Here is a 13585-nt window from a genome sequence, read left to right as displayed (position 1 = left end):
TAGAGAAGGAGGATTGAGTCTTCAGAAAGGAGCTTCGGCTCCAGGGGTGAATTGGTGGCTGAGCCTTTGTCTGGAAGGGACAGGGAGGACATGGCCTGGGAGCTGCTGGGGACAAGGCAATGTTGGGGACAAGATGATGCTGGGGACAAGTTGATGCTGGGCACAAGTGATGCTGGGCACAAGTGATGCTGGGCACAAGTGATGCTGGCGTCCTACCTGGCTCCTCACCCCCATGGAGATGGCTCAGCCCCCTGCACTGGTGACAGGCTGGGTGGCATTTTGCAAAGGAATAAATCAACTCCTCCTCCCTCCCCCAGCACACTCCTCCCCACTCGGTGCTGCTCCCGACCTTTGCCACTTGTGTCACCAACCCTTGACCCACTGTCCCCTCCTCTCCACTCCAGGCCGGCATCGTCAGTGCTGCCGTGTCCCCGAGCCAGGGGGTCAGCCAGCACCCGGGGATGATGAGCACTGCCACAGCCGAGAGCCAACCGGGGCCGGGGCCCGGAGGAGCCTCCGAGGAGCGGTGCCACGGCTGAGCCCGGCGTGCCGAGCTGTGCCGAGCTGTGCCGGACCCCACGCCGGCAGCGGATGCTCCCTCGCTGCGTCCGGACCACGCGGATGGAAAGCAGCAGCCCGGCAGGTAGGAGCCTGGCACGGTGGCTTGCGGGGGGCTCCCGACTCCCCCTTCCCGACCGCCGCCGGGGTGATTTACAGGTCTGGGTCCCGCAGGGAGCCTCGCTGGCCGGCTGACGCCATCCCGCGCCCTCTGCCCCAGCCCTATGCCGGAGCCAGCGCCCACCCTGGCCCAGCCGCCCGCCCACCATGAAGTGCTCGCTGCGCTTCTGCTTCCTCTCGACCGCCTTCCTCCTCGTCTTCGTCATGTCCCTCCTCTTCACCTACTCCCACCACAGCATCGCCTACCTGGACCCCGGCGGGCTGGGCGGCATCCACCGGGTGAAGCTGGTGCCCGGCTACGCGGGGCTGCAGCGGCTCAGCAAGGGGGGTCCGTACCCCCGGGGCTGCGCCTGTCACCGCTGCCTGTCCCAGGACGCCGCCGCTGCCGACTGGTTTGACGGGCGCTACGATGGCGCCGTCTCCCCGGTGTGGACCAAGGAGAACATGGACCTGCCGCCCGACGTCCAGAGGTGGTGGATGGTGAGCAAAGGGACGGGGTGTTCCCAACATGGGTCCCCCAGAACCCCCGGGAGCGCTGCCACGAGCTCCGGCACCGGGGAAGAGGGACACACACACACACACACACACACACACAGCTTTCTCCTCCTCCTCTCCTCCCGCAGATGCTGCAGCCCCAGTTCAAGTCCCACAACACTCACGAAGTCCTGAGCAAACTCTTCCAGATAGTGCCGGGCGAGGATCCCTACCGCTCCCGGGACCCGCGCCGCTGCCGCCGCTGCGCTGTGGTCGGCAACTCGGGCAACCTGCGTGGCTCCGGATACGGGCCAGAGATCGACGGGCACGACTTCATCATGCGGTGAGGTCCCGGGGCACTGCTGCCCCCTACTCAGCCCAGGGGTGATGCCAGCAGCGCTGGGGGGTGCCAAGCCCCTGACGTCTGCTGTGGGCAAGGAGGTTCTGGGGGGTGAGTTGATCCTGTGCTGTGAGCCGTGGGTCCAATTACTCGGTCAAAGAGCCCATCCTGCATCCTGCTGGGTGCTGGGATGTGTGGGAGTGGGTCCCTTCCCCTGGCATGGCTGGAGGGGCCTTTAGCTCATGCCACCACCCTCAGCATCTAGGAAACTTCCTCAGCTCACGGGGGACACCTGTACCATCTGAAAGGGACAGGGGGACTGGGAAGGGGAGTGCCACCTTCCCTACTCTCTCCCCCAGGATGAACCAGGCCCCCACAGTGGGTTTTGAGGGCGATGTGGGCAGCCGGACCACACACCACTTCATGTACCCTGAGAGTGCCAAGAACCTTCCCGCCAACGTCAGCTTCGTGCTGGTGCCCTTCAAAACCCTGGACCTGCTCTGGATCGCCAGTGCCCTCTCCACCGGCCAGATCAGGTTGTAAGTACCCAGTGGGCACCAGGCTGGCTGCTCTCCTGCCCTGGGGGGCAGCTCCCCAGGAGTGGTGGGGATCCATCAGTTCCTCCCTCCCGGAGCATCCCCAGCGCCTTTTCCTTGGGGTTGGGGGGCACGGGATCCCCAGGAGCTCACCTGCCTCTCCACTTCTTTCCCAGCACATATGCACCTGTGAAGCCTTTTCTGCGGGTGGACAAAGAAAAGGTGAGGAGGGGCTTGTCCAGGCAGGAGCTGGGGTCCCCATGACTTCATCATCCTCCCTGGGGTCCCCACGAGTTCATCATCCTCCCTGGGGTCCCCACACTCTTCTTGGTGTTCCATCCATCCATCCATCCATCCATCCATCCATCCATCCATCTATCCCAGGGTGCTGCTCTGCAGGAGGTGTGGCTGTGGCTGCAGCACTAACCTCAGGTGTTCTTCCAGGTGCAGATCTACAATCCTGCCTTCTTCAAGTACATCCACGACCGCTGGACGGAGCACCACGGGCGCTACCCCTCCACTGGCATGCTGGTGCTCTTCTTTGCCCTCCACGTTTGTGACGAGGTGGGTGGTGGCTTCTTGGGCTCCTCCTCCTCCAGGTTGCGGGGTCCTTGCTGGCACAGGATGGGATTTTTGTGGTGTTAGGGAGGGAGGTGGCTTCTTGGGGCCCACCATGGTTTTGCTTTCTCCTGTTGCCGGAGCAAGGGGCGGCTTTCAGCATGGCGCCAAATCCCCCTGGGGTGCTTGGCCCAGGGGGTCCCCAGCTTGGTGTAGGGGGGGTCAGGGCTGGCTCACCCCGTTCTTCCCTGCTACAGGTGAACGTCTTCGGCTTCGGCGCTGACAGCCGAGGCAACTGGCACCACTACTGGGAGAACAACCGCTACGCCGGGGAGTTCCGGAAAACCGGGGTGCACGATGCCGACTTCGAGGCGCACATCATCGACATGCTGGCCAAAACCAGCAAGATTGAGGTTTACCGGGGGAACTGAGGGATGTGGCTCCTCCAGATCCCCTGTGCCAGCCATCCAGGTCCCGGCTGCCCACGGGGCTCCTCAGCAGCCCCCGGGCAAGGAGCGCTGGGCGGGCAGCGTGGCCCCGCGCCATCCACGCAGCCACCTCCGGCAACATTTGGTGCCTCCAGCAGCCAATCAGGTTCAGAGCTAAAGGAGACTTTTTTGCCTTTTTTTTTTTTTTTTTTAATATTATTATTGTTATTATTATTATTATTATTATTATTAAGAAACCCAGCTGAGAAAGGATTTGTAAACACAATCAGCAACTGACTGGCAGCGGGGACGTCTGCCTCGCATCTCTTTACAGTCAAAACCAAATGCTGCTCTTTTTAAAACGAGATACACACACAGACACAAAACAAACAAACAAACAAACAAAGAACAACAAACCACCAACCCCGAAGCTGGGGGACTTTGGGGAGTGCCCAAAAGTTGGGCCCAGGACTCAGCTCCCCCTCCCCGGCAGCACAGCCTTGCCAGTGGAACCAGCTGCTGCTTTCTTTAGTTTGAAATCCTGTGTACCCACCTGGGGCAGCTGCTGCCGTCGCTCCCTCGGGAAGGCTCCTGGCACCCAGGCAGGGCCCGGTGTGGGTGCCATCGTGTGGATCCATCACGTGGAGCCAGCAGCCACGGAAAGCTACAGCTGGGCTGAAGGGTAGAGAGGAGTGCCCAGGGTTGGGGCCAGGCGTCCCTGCTCCTCTGCCTGAGGACTGAGGATGGGTAGGATGGATTTTGGGAGGTACCAGGCAAAAGAAGCAGCTAAGGAACCTGCAGGAGCAGCAGTCCAGTCTCTCCATCCGAGCACCCTTGCTGGAGGGATGTGGGATGCAGCAGCTGTGGGATGTGTCCTGAGGGAAGATGATGAGGTTTCCCTTTGCTTTCAGGCTGGGGAAAAAAAAAAACAAAAAACAACCCCCAAACAGATTAGAGGTAGCTTTAGTGGGTGACTGAACTGTGGTTTTGCTTTTGTGTTGCTATAAACAGACAGCTCTGGTGAGAAGCTGAAATCCCAAAGTCTTTGCTCCGTTGGGGAGCACCAGCCCGGCCCAGCTCCAGGCTCCAGGGCAGTGCAGGAGGACACTGCCTGCCCAGAGGGCTCATGGAAACCAGTTTCTTTGGGTCAGGCAGGCAGGTGTGGTGGGTTTTCTTTAGGAAATGCTGGAAAACTTGGCAATCATAAAAAAAAAAAAAAGGTCCCTGAGGAGGCACCTTCCACCTGCACAGCTGGTGCCAGGACATACCCTGGGGTGCCCAGCCTGGAACAGGGGCTGGGGGGGAATTCCTGCCTGCAATAGTTGTTTGAGGAACAATCATCAGAGGGGTTTTTTGGGGGGGCTTGGAGGGTTTTTTTTTACCCTTTTGTATCTGGCTTTTCTGTAGCAGCCTCTTACCTGTTTCTCTGCTTCTGTTTGGTTGTTTTTTTCAAGGTTTTCTTCTGTCTTTTTTTTTTCCTTTTTGAGTTTCTCTCTGCAATCATGAACCACAAGGGTTTGGCTCATCTGGAGCAGGCACTGAGCATCCCCTCAGCTTGGGAAAACGAATCTTTTCTGTCCACAGGGCTTTTAACTTCCAGGTTCCCTGCTGGCTTTTGGTAGAAGCAGTGCTGTCAGCAGCCTGCCCTGGCCAGCCCCAAAGCCCAGGACTCAGAGGCAGGCTGCAGCAAGCCTTTAGTCTCCATGGGTTGGTTTTGTTCTTTTTTTAAGGGAAAGAAAAATAAAAAAAAAACCCACAAAACCACAAGCAACAATGAGTGCCTTGACCATCTCCTGTTGGCTACACCGGGCTGTGCTGGCGGCAGGGGTTTGGCTGATCAACCAGGCAGTCGTGCCCACATCCCTCCTTGTGCCAGGCTGGATCCTTGTTGGGCAGTGCTGCTGGGGCAGACAGGGACACGTCCAGGCCACCACTCCAGTGGCTGGAAGGTCTCATCCAGCACGCTGAGGCTCCTGCCCTGCCTGAGCAAGGCCAGGCCAGACAATCACAGGGGAGTGGAGACACCGGGGACCAAACCCCGGTACCAAACCCACGGGCAGCACAGTGCTGGCATCCAGCAAAGGGTGTGCTTGCAGCTCCCTGCCACCCCAACAGTATTTTTTTTTTTTTTTTGCTAACTTCTTTCCCTTTTTTTTTTTTTTTAGTTATTGTTATTATTATTATTATTTAAGCTGTCCTGCTAGGACTGGTGACCACTTCTGTTTCTCTGTGCATGCTGCACACCGGCTGGGAGGGTCCGTGGCCACGCCGAGCACCACTGTACTGTACATAGAGGAGATGGAGGCAGAGGCCCTGGGCAGGGGGGAGGCACCCAGGCTGACCCCCCAGGCAGGGGGGGTCACCCACCAGGCAGGGGGGGTCACCCTGCAGTGCCTGATCCAGCACCCATCACCCTGCTCAGAGAGAGACCAGTGCTCTGACTGAGGGCTGGGAGCTGGTAGGGGCCTTTGCCCAGAGCCTGTGTGTACCTGAGTACTTCTGCACACAACTGTCTTAAAAAAAAAAATAAAATTGGTTTGGTTTTTGGTTTGTTTTTTTTTTTAAAAAGTCAAAAAAAAAACCACGTATCAGAACTTGCTCCCTGGTCTCTTTCCCCTGTCCTGACTTGTGCCTTTGCCTCAACCCAGCACTCAGTGGAGTAGGAGAGGAGGAAGAGAGTGTAGTTTTCAGGTTAGATATTAGAAAAAATCTCTCCACAAGAAGAGTGGTTAAACATTGGGACAGGCTGCCCAGGGAGCTGGTGGAGGCACCATCCCTGGAGGTGTCCTAACGTTGGGGAGATGAGGTGCTCCAGGGGGTGGTTTAGGGGTTGTAGGGCAGATGGTTGGACTTGATGATCTTTTCCAACCTTGATGATTCTGATTTTAGGATTCTATGATTTTGGACACAAGTGCAGGCAGGGGAAGTGCCACTCCCTAAGGTGACACAGCAGCACCAGGGCTTGCTCCCAGATCCCACTGCCAAACCCTGGGCCCTGCGACAGTCCCAGCATCCCTGCAGCATTTATCTTGGATGAGCCCGAGATTCGGATCCTGAAGGGATCACAGGGGTCTTGGCATGACAAACTGCCAAATTCCAGAGTAGTTAAAATGCTTCTTTATTAATATACAAACCCTAGCAACATTGAAGCCAACCAAATTAAAGCATGATATAAATACAGCAAACACAAGGATGAGGCCCCAGTGGAGAGCAGCAAACTCCCCCCTGGCTTGTGCGCTTGGGAACAACCAACGGGGCCCTTCCCTCACCACAGCCCAGAGCATTCAGAGCAGCTTTGTCCCTCCTAAACCCCTCCAGATCCAAACCCAGCTGAGGTGAGACCCACCTGGTTTTACAATTTAACTTCATTTCTACAAGCCTGGATATCTCAAAACCCTGCAGGAGCATCCCCGAGCTGCTGGAGATGATTTGGTGTCTGCTGGGGGCCCTGCCAGAGGAAAGGGAGATGGCTACAAGAGGGACCCCAGGCCACTGAATTGCTCCTCACTCTGTTCCACCTCAGCTACATCCATTGCAAAACATTCACAAGCATAAGGCACTAGAAAACAAAACAAAACAAAATGGTTTCCACAGGCTCAAACTTCAGTTGTTCTTAAAGTTCTGGCAGCAGCACGCTCTCAAATTCCTCCCCCAGCCCTTTAGAATCTGCTCTCTGGAGACTGGCAAAAGCATGAAGGGGTTTTTTGGACAAGGAAATTGGTGCACCTGCTAACCAGAAGCAATGGTGGGGAAGGGATGCCCTGAGCCATCCTACCCTGGACTTCCCCCAGGTACCTGTCCAGGATGTGGGGAGCCCTTCACCCCCAGAGCTCAGGTCTCCTGTGTGATGGGTGAAGGTGGGAGCTGTCAGGGGAGCAGGGAATGGAGCAGAATTGCCTGTGGAGCAGCACTGAGGAGGTGTTTGAAGATGCAGGCAACGTGCCCATCACCAACTGCCTGGCAGCTGCTCTGGAATCAGTGGCACCCCCAGTGCTGCCTTCCCCCAAGAACCAGCTGGGGCTGCCTCTGGCAGAAGCACATCCATGTCCTGGCCACGGGATGCAGGAGAATCTATTGAGGACTTCAGGGAGAGGAGACTGCCTCTGGTTCTACTGGAAGACAGCAGTGAGTGAAACCTGTCCCCCCCAGAGGTGAAGCAGGGAAAAGGATTTGCAGCACACAAGTCCCAGGGGTGCCCGGGGGAGCGGCCACATCCTGGGATCCTGCTCTGTGCTCACGAGGTGGATCACACCCCAGGTGGCACAGCTGACAACCACCAACTACCTGCTCTGCTTGTAGCAGGTGTCCAGCATCCCTGTGGAAAATCCCCTGTCACCAGCACTGACAAATCACTCAGTATTCATGTGAACACCTTTCTCTCTTCCATCCTAATTCACCACTCCTTGTTCTGAACAGGCCTCACTTCTTGCAGACATTAAAGCATCCTGGAGTGGCTTCCCAGCACAACAACCTGTGGTTGGGCCTGGATTTCAGCCAGACACTGGGAAACCAGCAGAGCTTGGAGACAAAGGGGAGATGAGAAGGCCCAGAGCCATCTCCACCAATGTTAGAGGCAGCAGAAGACCCCCTGCACTCCCACTTCTCCTGCCTCCTGCCCTGGTACAGCAGGGAAGCATTCAAGCAGAGATTTTTGTTTCCTTCAATGCAAGGGGACAACTGCAGGGTCCCCCAGGGACTTGAAGACCTTTAGAGGTCCCTTCCAACCCCTAACATTCTGTGATTCTGCTTCTCTACAACCAGCCCAAGCTTCTTTGTCTCAAGCCAGCCCAAACCTCATTATGGTGTGAGCAATACAGTGAATAAATCCATTTCTGGGGGTGGGGGGGGAAGAGAAGAAAGGGAAGGTGTGAGCACAGACAGCTGTGGAGGCACGGGGGCTCTCAGCCTGTAGTGGAGTTCAATCCAAACTCCAGCCTCAGACCAGCAGCAGACTGTGGCAGCAGCTCCCACCATCCCCACTGCTTGCCTGGAAAGAGCTGCCAACACTTGTGTCTGCTCTGCACACTCAGCAAGCAGCTTTCCAGGAAGAAAATCAAAGAGCAGGCACAACCCGTGCCCAGATACCTCACCCTAAAGCTTTAAGGCATTTATAAAAAGTTCAAGTTTGTTTTTTCTTTCCTCCCTCCAATGCAAAGATTGCCCTAGCCAAGGGCTACAAGCATGCTACAATCATAGTGCTCAAGGAACGTTTAAAGTGCAAAGAAAATTTCCAAATGCTTTTTAGAGACAGCTTGAAGTCATCTGCTGACATGAGCCCCTCCTTCTCCAAGTCCTGTTCCCTGACTGAGATGTTGGTTGGTTTTTCAGTAAAAAAGCAGTTATGAAAAAGGCTGTTTAAAACAGAAAAGCATCCAGAAGCAGGCAGAAATGAACCTGGGTCATCTTAAAATCATTTGGGAAGACAAATCTGAAGGTTGTGAATTTCTTGCTGGACATGAGCAGCAGCAAAGTGTTCTGTTTGAAGTAAGAAATCATGCCCTTGCAAGTAACTTCTTCCCACACCAGATGTGGAAACTGCCTTTTTTTCTATTGATTTTTCCCCACAATGTAACCATTGTGGTTGAAGTGTGCCAGAAGGACACCAGAAAGCTGTCTTGATTCTGCCTGGATCCACTGCTGTCCCTCAGCATCTCCCCAGCACTGAGGCTGCAGAGGACAATGCTCTCTGAGCTGGGGTTCAGGGCTGAGAAACTCTCTCCAAAGCCAGACTGAAATGGTTGAGCCATGGGCAAAGCATCCAAAAGCCACCATGACTCTCTGTCCATCTCATCTCATCTCAGCCCCTCTGCCACTACCCAGTCCCCAGCAGCAGAAGGACATGAAGCTCCTGGAAGGTGTCCAGAGCAGAGGCACTGAAATGCTCAGAGGGCTGAGCACCTCCCTGGGAAGCCAGGCTGAGGGATTGGGGTTGTTCAGCCTGGAGAAGAGGAGGCTCCCAGGGGAGCTCAGAGCAACCTTCCAATATCTGAAGGGGCTACAAGAAAGCTGGGGGAGGGCTTTGGACACGGGGGGGTGGGGAGAGGACAAGGGAAATGGGTTAAAACTTGGAGAGAAAGGGGAGATTGAGGTTGGACATGGGGAAGGAATTCTTTAATCTGAAGGTGGTGAGAGACTGGAACAGGTTTTCCAAGGAAGCTGTGGCTGCCCCATCCCTGGCAGTGTCCAAGTCCAGGTTGGATGGGGCTTGGAGCAACCTGGGCTGGTGGGAGGTGTCCCTGCCCATGCAGGGGGTTGGGACTGGGTGAGCTTTAAGGTCCCTTCCAACCCAAACCAGTCTGTGAGGGGGACAGGGCAGAGCTGGTGCTGGATTGGCACAGAGTGAGACTGCTGCCCCTGTGGCTGCAGAGGAAGGAGGATCCTATTTTAGTGTCTGCCACCCAAGGTTCACAGTCTGACCATGCAGAGGGAGAACAAACTGCCTCTCTCAGCAGGAAGCATTTTAAAGAAGTTTTCAGACTCATTTACAGCCCATGTTATTTAGCATCTTTGATACTAAGACTGACTTCTGACTTCTAATTTTCTAATCTGAAGGTGAACTAAAAGTTAACTCTTCAACTGATTTTTTTTTCCTCAGGTACTCTAATTTTACTCATCAGATAAAGGGATTAGAACCTTATCTCATTGTTTAATACCTCTACAGAAAAGTGTGACACCAGAAGGTCCTTCCCTGGTACTATTTTAAAACATACTCAACAGGTCCCCTCAACAGGTATTCCATTTGGTGGAAGCAAATCTTTGTTTCATGTAAGGTTAAAGACAGCTGCCCAACCCAAAGCCAGCCAAGTCTGAGCAGCTCCTGAAGATTACAGGTGTAAAACAAGAACTGGGACTCAGAGGGCAAAAAGCCAGAGCAGGCATTAATGAGCTGCAAGACTGACAATTATCTCAAGCAGCAACCATGATATTATAGGAAGTGCTATTGGTGTGACTGAAAGTTATTTTCACTCTCTGTTTTTGGTTCTGAAAAGTCAATAGATCTAGACATAAAATGAACCTAAGCAGACACAATGACAATCAGCTCATCAAATGCAATTTTACTGTCAGAACTTGGGTGGGAAGAGACACCCATTGTCTTAGGAACTATAAACGAAGGAAAATTAAAAATAATCACAAGGAGAAACATAACCTAAAGGATACTTCAGGAACTAGTGGCTGGTAGAGGACAGGATGCTGCCAGCTTTCCAGTTTGGGCTGAACTAGTTCTAACTCTGCAGACCAAATGACCTAATGACCCTAATCAGACCTAATGACCCTAATCAGAAGGGCTTCTCTAAGACACATCCCAAGTATCATCTATAAAACTCTTTCTTTGGCTGAACATCTTCCTTGGGTAAGGAAGGCACAGCAACATCCCATAAAACTGATGGAGGGAACAAAGCCCTCCTTGGTGTGCACAGATCCAGCATGGGAGCAGTAGGATAACAGGATCCCTCTGTGCAGGAAAGACATGCAAGAGGTGACTGGATTTTCAGCTGCTATTAGATGTCTTATAAACCTTTCATTTAAACAACAAACCCTCACCCAACAGGCAAAATTCCAGTCCAGAGAGCAACAAGAGGGGAGTTTGGAAGGAATGACAACCCAGTGAAATCTCTGCAGCAGCCACACAGGGGCCACTCTGGGCTGAGAGACCCCAAAAAGCTGTCCTGCATTTCAGATATGGGGGAATTTTTGAGTGTCCATTCAAAAAACCAGTTTGAAATCCTTGAAGAAATTCATTGTCCACAAATCAGAGCGAGCTCCAAGAACTGGCATCTAGGTTCAACCCTACCACACCACATGCACAAATCCTTAATTCTCTTACACCTTTTCCTGACTCTCCAATTCAAGCCTTCACCTTGGAGGGGAAGTTTGCTCTTACACCCTGTTTTAAGGTGTAAAGGTTTTGGACTTTCCCCATTCCTGCCTAATTAGGGCCCTCTGATTCCTTCTCCATGCTGAGAACACCTGGACCAAGAACTGGAAGAGCCCAGGCTGAAATGAGGGCATGACATGAAGCCACAGCAGAAAGCAAACCCTGAACAAGAAGCAGGCAAGGTTTTGAGCTCGTACTTACACTACTGGTGTGTCATCTAACTGGAAAAGAAAGTGCTCAAAAAAGGCTCTAGACTGTAGAGAAAGTGTTCATCGTGGCTGAGAGGGCAGACATCAGTGCAAGGTTGTGTTAGAACTCTGGATGCAGGAAGATTGTGACAGAGGCAGGGAAAACATTTACCAGAGCTTTTTCAAGTAAATTAAGAGAATCTTTGCTGTTGATCGTTCTCACAAGGGGAAGAAGAAGAAAAAAAAAGATGATGAAAATATGTGCAAAACAACCCAGCATCCCCCCAGCACTTTGCCACCAGTGCCTGCACGTTGACACAGGAGGGGAGAGAGGGGTGAACCCAGCTGCAGTGTCTGAAGCATCAGGATGAGGAGCATGATGCCAAGAGCTTTGCTGAGGAAAAGCAATCAATAATCCCACTGCCACACTTCCTTCACTCCCTCTGTTCAACTCCTTCAGCTGAGGTACTACCAAGAGACAGAACAAAGAAGTGCCACAGATTCAAGCAGGAAAATGGAAGACAACTTCTCTGGTCCAGGAGGAGCTGAGAAGTTCTCTGAGCACTAGCAGAAAACCCAGCATTTCTTGCAGTACTGCCAGCACCACGGGTGAGACAAATGCTGGGTCTTTTCCTCTCATTTCAAAATAACCAAGGGCAGCTGGAAACTCAAGACATTGTCCCTTCCTGCTGCTCAAGTTCCCCAAACCAAAATTCAGGGTCCACAGGAATCTTGCCAGGTGAGCTTGAGCAAGTCACACAACCAAAGGGAAGTGAAAGAAATTCCCCAAAGGGACTGTGCAGCTGAAACAGAAGCAGCATTTCAACACTGCCATTAACATTATACATCTGCCCTTGTTAGAAATCAGGTTTTTTGCTAATAAACCCCCAGTCCTGTTCCTTTATAGAAGTGAAACACACATGCTGATCTTCAACTATGCTGCTAGAAGGCCATTTACTTTCAGTGACCACACACAAAAACATCCAGTCCCAACAACAAACTTACCAGTGCTACTGGGATCTCAATGGCCTGATGGTTAAATCTACTTGACTCTCTGTTAGAGATAAATAAAATAAACACAAAAAAAGGTGGACAAAGAGGGGCAGCAACAAGCTGGGCTGTACCCCAAACCTGCCTCTTGTCTGCTGCTCACACAAGGCTGTGTCTCCTGCCAGTGAGGTAGCTGGTCATCCTCTTGCTGTGTGTGTCACCCCTGATCCTGCTCTGGCAGAGGGGTTGGACTCCATCATCTCTCACAGTCCCTTCCAACCCCTAACACTCTGTGATATGATATGGGTGACACCACAGCATTCCTCTGAACTACAGGCAGCAAGCACCTGCTGTCCTGTGCCTCAACACTGCAGAGGAGAGACAGAGAGAGACAGAGATAGAGAGAGAGAGAGGAAGGGCACAGTCCTCAGGGGTTCACCCCAACCCTTCCCATCATCACCAGGCAAGGGCCTATGGTGGGGTTTGCTCCTGCACAGGCTTCCCGTGGAGTTCTGGATGCATGCTCAGCACCGTGCTTCATCCACTGAGGCCTGGGGCAGCCTGGCAAGCAAAGGGGTGAAGGAGGGAGACAGACAGGATGGAGAAAGCTTGAAAATTAAAGGTTTAAAATATACAAAACGTAACACACTGGAAAAAGTTTAAAAGTTGCAAGACGAGAAAGGAGAGGAAAAAAAAGACTGGAAGATGGTGGCAGAAGACTCCAGCTTGGGAAAAGGTGCAGGTCAGGTGTCACCAGCACTACTCCTGCTGGTAGCCACTCAGTTCCACCTCATCCTTGCGGCGGCGGTGCGTGAAGAGGGAGCTGAAGGGGTAGAGCTTGGCTTTGGCCTGGAAGCGCTGCCCGGCGATGTCGATCTCGTACTCCCCCTGGTTGATGAAGTCAGTTGTCACCAGCAGCTCCTGGCCTGTCTTCTCATCAAAGTTGTGCACGAAGCCGAGGCAGACGTGGCGCTCCAGGGTGTAGCTGTAGGCGCTGCTGGTGGTCCTGCCCACGTAGCGGCCGTTGCGGAAGATGGGCTCCCCCCACCAGGGCCAGAGGTCCGTGTCTGTGTCATGGTCCTCCAGGATGAACATGGTGAAACGTTTGTAGACACCGTGCTGCTTCTGCTCCAGCAGTGCCTCCTGGCCAACAAAGTCTATTCCCTGCAGGGAAAAGGAAGGCTCAGCTGAGGCAAGAGGATGCGAGCTCTAGCGAATGAAAAAAAAACCAAGACGCAGCTTGTAGGGGGCTGGCAGGAGGTGAAGTGGTGCTTGGGACTCGTGCCCTAGCAAGCCAGGCTGCTTCTGTGTGCAAAACACCCAGCTCAAGCAGAAGTTTGTTCTTCCAGATGCTAAGTTGTATTAAAAGACAGAAAAATAACACATGGAGTGGGGCTTTAAAACACTCGTTCTAATTTTCACCACAGTCAAAAAGTCACCACTGCAGTTTCTGCCATTTTCTAGAAGTCTGCCAGGTTTAGTGTGAACCAGAGGGAAAGCAACAACATAGGAAAGGT

At 53.2% G+C, this 13585-nt stretch overlaps 2 protein-coding genes across 8 annotated transcripts in view; one reads left to right on the top strand and one right to left on the bottom strand.

Moving 5' to 3' along the window:
• The first annotated feature begins 406 nt into the window (after positions 1-406).
• Positions 407-4755, top strand: ST3GAL2 (ST3 beta-galactoside alpha-2,3-sialyltransferase 2). Of its 2 annotated transcripts, none has more exons than XM_008500708.2 (7): positions 407-643; positions 779-1158; positions 1302-1495; positions 1852-2031; positions 2205-2250; positions 2473-2592; positions 2844-4755. In XM_008500708.2, exons 1-7 carry the CDS (start codon positions 592-594, stop codon positions 3015-3017), a joined length of 1146 nt encoding a protein of 381 aa, XP_008498930.2. In that variant the 5' UTR covers positions 407-591; the 3' UTR covers positions 3018-4755. The 2 variants fall into 2 exon arrangements, with proteins under 2 accessions (XP_008498930.2, XP_030313680.1); XM_030457820.1 differs by having other exon boundaries at positions 412-643; positions 733-1158.
• A 1360-nt stretch (positions 4756-6115) lies between these two features.
• PDPR (pyruvate dehydrogenase phosphatase regulatory subunit) overlaps positions 6116-13585 on the bottom strand; it is a 28380-nt gene continuing 20910 nt past the window's right edge. For all 6 annotated transcript variants that reach the window (XM_030457590.1, XM_030457592.1, XM_030457591.1 and 3 more), the window contains one exon: positions 6116-13232. In XM_030457590.1, the coding sequence (XP_030313450.1) occupies positions 12828-13232 (405 nt within the window). In that variant the 3' untranslated portion in view covers positions 6116-12827. The remainder of the gene's footprint in view (positions 13233-13585) is intronic.

Source organism: Calypte anna, chromosome 11 (assembly GCF_003957555.1).
Source record: "Calypte anna isolate BGI_N300 chromosome 11, bCalAnn1_v1.p, whole genome shotgun sequence".
Taxonomy (NCBI): domain Eukaryota; kingdom Metazoa; phylum Chordata; class Aves; order Apodiformes; family Trochilidae; genus Calypte; species Calypte anna.
Note: the sequence above shows the minus strand (reverse complement) of the source record. Positions and strands in the feature narration are given on the sequence as shown.

Excerpts from the sequence above, each read along its gene's own strand:
- ST3GAL2 (XM_008500708.2), top strand. The coding sequence starts at position 592 with ATGCTCCCTCGCTGCGTCCGGACCACGCGGATGGAAAGCAGCAGCCCG. Across the intron at positions 2,032-2,204 it reads TCCACCGGCCAGATCAGGTT|CACATATGCACCTGTGAAGC; the intron begins GTAAGTACCCAG and ends CTTCTTTCCCAG. Across the intron at positions 2,251-2,472 it reads TGCGGGTGGACAAAGAAAAG|GTGCAGATCTACAATCCTGC; the intron begins GTGAGGAGGGGC and ends GTGTTCTTCCAG.